Consider the following 3,299-nt stretch of genomic DNA (forward strand, 5'->3'; position numbering starts at 1 on the left):
ATAGTTCAAGTACACTCTAGTTGTATTGCTGATGGTCATGTTGTCTTACTGCCTATAAATATATATGTTTATCTATAATAGATTAGTGCTGGTTTCAGCCTTGATCATGGAAGCACCTGTGTGCAGCGTGTAATGATCATTGTAGACATTCATGATTGTTCAAAGTGCAGAGAATGAATGACTGAGTACTCAGCCTCAATGAAGCCTCTTTATCAACCTCCTCCTTCCCCCAAATCAAGGATCATCATGAAACAGAGAAAATAAAGATTATAAGGTTCAGAGAATGAGGTTGAAAGTCATGGCATTCTATCTACTGTGACTGACATGTTCTCATTGTACAAATAACCTCTTAGCAGCTGTTGTTACCAGCCTAAGTCCTGCACAAAATCAAATCAGTTAAAATTACAGCGTGAAAGTCTGTGGAAAGACTAAGCTGGTAAATGTGTCTCTTGGCCAAACTGACAATATTAGTTTGATTTCTGAAAGCCACCTCTTAGAAGAAGAAAAATGAACTCCATAAGTTGTCTTCAAAGTTCCTTGGCACATGTGTGCCCTGCCCCCTCCTCCTACTAAACAAAGTATATCTTAAAAGACTACAACACAAGTGGTGGGGACTCCCCAGGGATCACTGCAAGTTGAGGAGATGTTAGCATTGGAAGAATGCATAGGAAGTTAGAATCACTGTTTTTAGAAGTATGCACATTTGGCAGTTACTTATGAGCTAGTGAATAATGCCCACAATATCCATACAGAAAACATTTATTAGACTTACTGAGTTACTAATAAAACAAAAGAAATTGATATGTTAGAAGAAAGACCTTTTGATTTGGGAGATCAAAGATCATAAGGGGAACAAGAGGGACAATATGATCAAAATATATTGCCTTCAGAAATGAAAATTGCAAGGGATGAACAAAATCATTCTGAAATAACAATATTCCGTGTGGTTAGACTTTTCATAAGAGTATATAATGTCTACTGCATATATTTATCCTATAATGTCAACCTATCATTTTCTTGCCCCTCCACATCCATTTGCCACTTTTATTCCATTGGACATTTTAGTTCTATATCCTTACACATGTGCATTCATAATTATTTCTAACTATACAATATCTAGGACTAAAAATAAGACTTATACAATACCTGTTTATGAGAGGTCTTAATTATTTATTAATGTCATCACCAATTGTGTTCAATTTCTCAAAGTTATATAAGTTCCTTATACATTACTGATGAATAAATTTTGTTTTATAGCATATATACCACGTTTTCTTGATACAGTCACTTGTTCAAAGACAAGTAGTTTGTTTCTATAATTTATCTACTGTAGACAATGCTACAATAAATTTGTGTGCAAAAAATTTCTGAGACATTTTCATTATTGATCATTTGTGTGTTTTAGTATGCAATCTTCTGAATAAACACTTGCCAGCTTCATGAATATGAAAAAAGGCTAGAAGTTCTCATAATTTACAAGTTTTGAAATCCTTTTCACAGGTACTAACTCTAAATCTTTTGTCATAAGAGGAACAACTGTCTCTGGCTGAAGTTTATTTGTAAATTGAGAGCTTATGTCTTAGTGTTATATCCACAGGTGTGTACAAGGCTTGGGGATATAGTATGGGTTTCATTTATTCACACAGGATTAGAACTGGACTTTAGCATCTTTCTGCCTGACCCAAGGTCCTCTACCTCTTTCTTCTGAAACTGTACTAGGACCTTATCTAAGAGGTACACTGCTCATGAATATACAAATCACAGGAGTCCATGGTGGTAATGTCCACACCCCAGAACAACATATGATTAGTGTCCTGTCCACAGTCACTGAGCACAAAGGTCCTTACCATGGAGTGGAGCTGGATAACTTTCTTCCTCATGTCACTAACTGCAGGTAAAGAGGCATTTCAGTCTGAAATCTGAAGAGGGAACAGGTACTGAGGTGACAATGACATCTAAACTGTCTTTTCACTAAAGGTGTTCACTCCCAGGATCAGCTGCAGCAGTCTGGACCTGAGCTTGTGAGGCCTGGGAGCTCAGTGAAATTGTCCTGCAGGGCCTCTGATGGTATCGATTATTACTTTATTCACTGGTTGAAGCAGAGGCCTGGACAAGGCCTGGAGTGGATTGGAAGGATTGATCCTGAAAATGGTAATACTAAATACAATCAGAAATTCCAGAGCAAGGCCACACTGACTGCAGACACATCCTCCAGCACAGCCTACATGAATCTGAGAAGCCTGACATCTGAAGACTCTGCAGTCTATTACTGTGTAAGACACAGTGTTGCAATCACATACTGAGTGTGTCAGAAACACTGGAGAAACAGGAAGTTGCCCTGGGACTGAAATGACAGAGATGATCAGCCTGAAGATTTATACAGAAATAATCTTTCTGAATTAATGTTTTTCTGCCTCCTTCTCTTTAAATAAAGTGATGCTAATTGACCCCCTTTACATGTTTCTCTGTAATAAAACACTAAAGAAGGGAAAACTGTGTTAATGCATAGTGACAAAATTATCTCTGGATTTGAAGAGAAGGACTTTTTGGAGTAGCTTTGAATAATGTATAATATGAATTTTAACAGTAAAGTTCACATAAACAGCATCTGACCAAACCAAAACTCCTCTCACAGTCTTAAGTAGCATGAATGTGTGTTTTTAAATTCTACCTGTGTTGTGCAGCAGAATTTTGGTTTCTCAGAATGGAAGTGATATTTACATCATAATGTACTACCACATAAGTGTAAATCCTATAAGTTGACAAAATTCACTAATTACTTTTCATAGAACTGATTTATTTACTCAGTGTGTATACTTGTCAGTTAAGAATAGGATTGGGGTTATTTGTTTTAATCTGATTCTAAGTTTACTGTCTTTCCAGAACCAGTACCCTGACCTACAGTCTCAGGCTTTTACAGACACTGACCTACTCTGACATGTCATCATCCTTCATGTTCCTTTGGATATGATGAAGTCACTCTTGTTCTATAGAGTGATTGTCTTTGGATACCTGGGCCAATAACAAGCAACATGGGATTCTGTGGTACTTGATAATATCAAGGGGTTGATTCAGTAAGAAATCTCTGTAGTGTAGAAGGATAGTTTGTCCTGTTCCTGTAACCAACATAAATCCCCTAGAAATATGAATGCTATGTACTAAATATTTATGTCATAATCTTCATATGTTGTAGTAGGCAGGAATCCCGTTGGCCTATTCTATCTTAGAGATCATTAAACCTCTGTTGAATTTAAAATACAATCTTCATAAAGCACTCTCCTGTCTCCACCAACAGAAAA

At 36.7% G+C, this 3,299-nt stretch overlaps 1 gene segment (V, D, J or C); it reads left to right on the forward strand.

The window, feature by feature from the left end:
* The first annotated feature begins 1,848 nt into the window (after window positions 1-1,848).
* On the forward strand, window positions 1,849-2,303 carry LOC119818930. The segment is given in 2 exon segments: window positions 1,849-1,894; window positions 1,978-2,303. Coding segments are annotated over 2 exon segments (372 nt in total).
* Window positions 2,304-3,299: the final 996 nt, after the last annotated feature.

This window comes from Arvicola amphibius, chromosome 7 (genome assembly GCF_903992535.2).
Source record: "Arvicola amphibius chromosome 7, mArvAmp1.2, whole genome shotgun sequence".
Taxonomy (NCBI): domain Eukaryota; kingdom Metazoa; phylum Chordata; class Mammalia; order Rodentia; family Cricetidae; genus Arvicola; species Arvicola amphibius.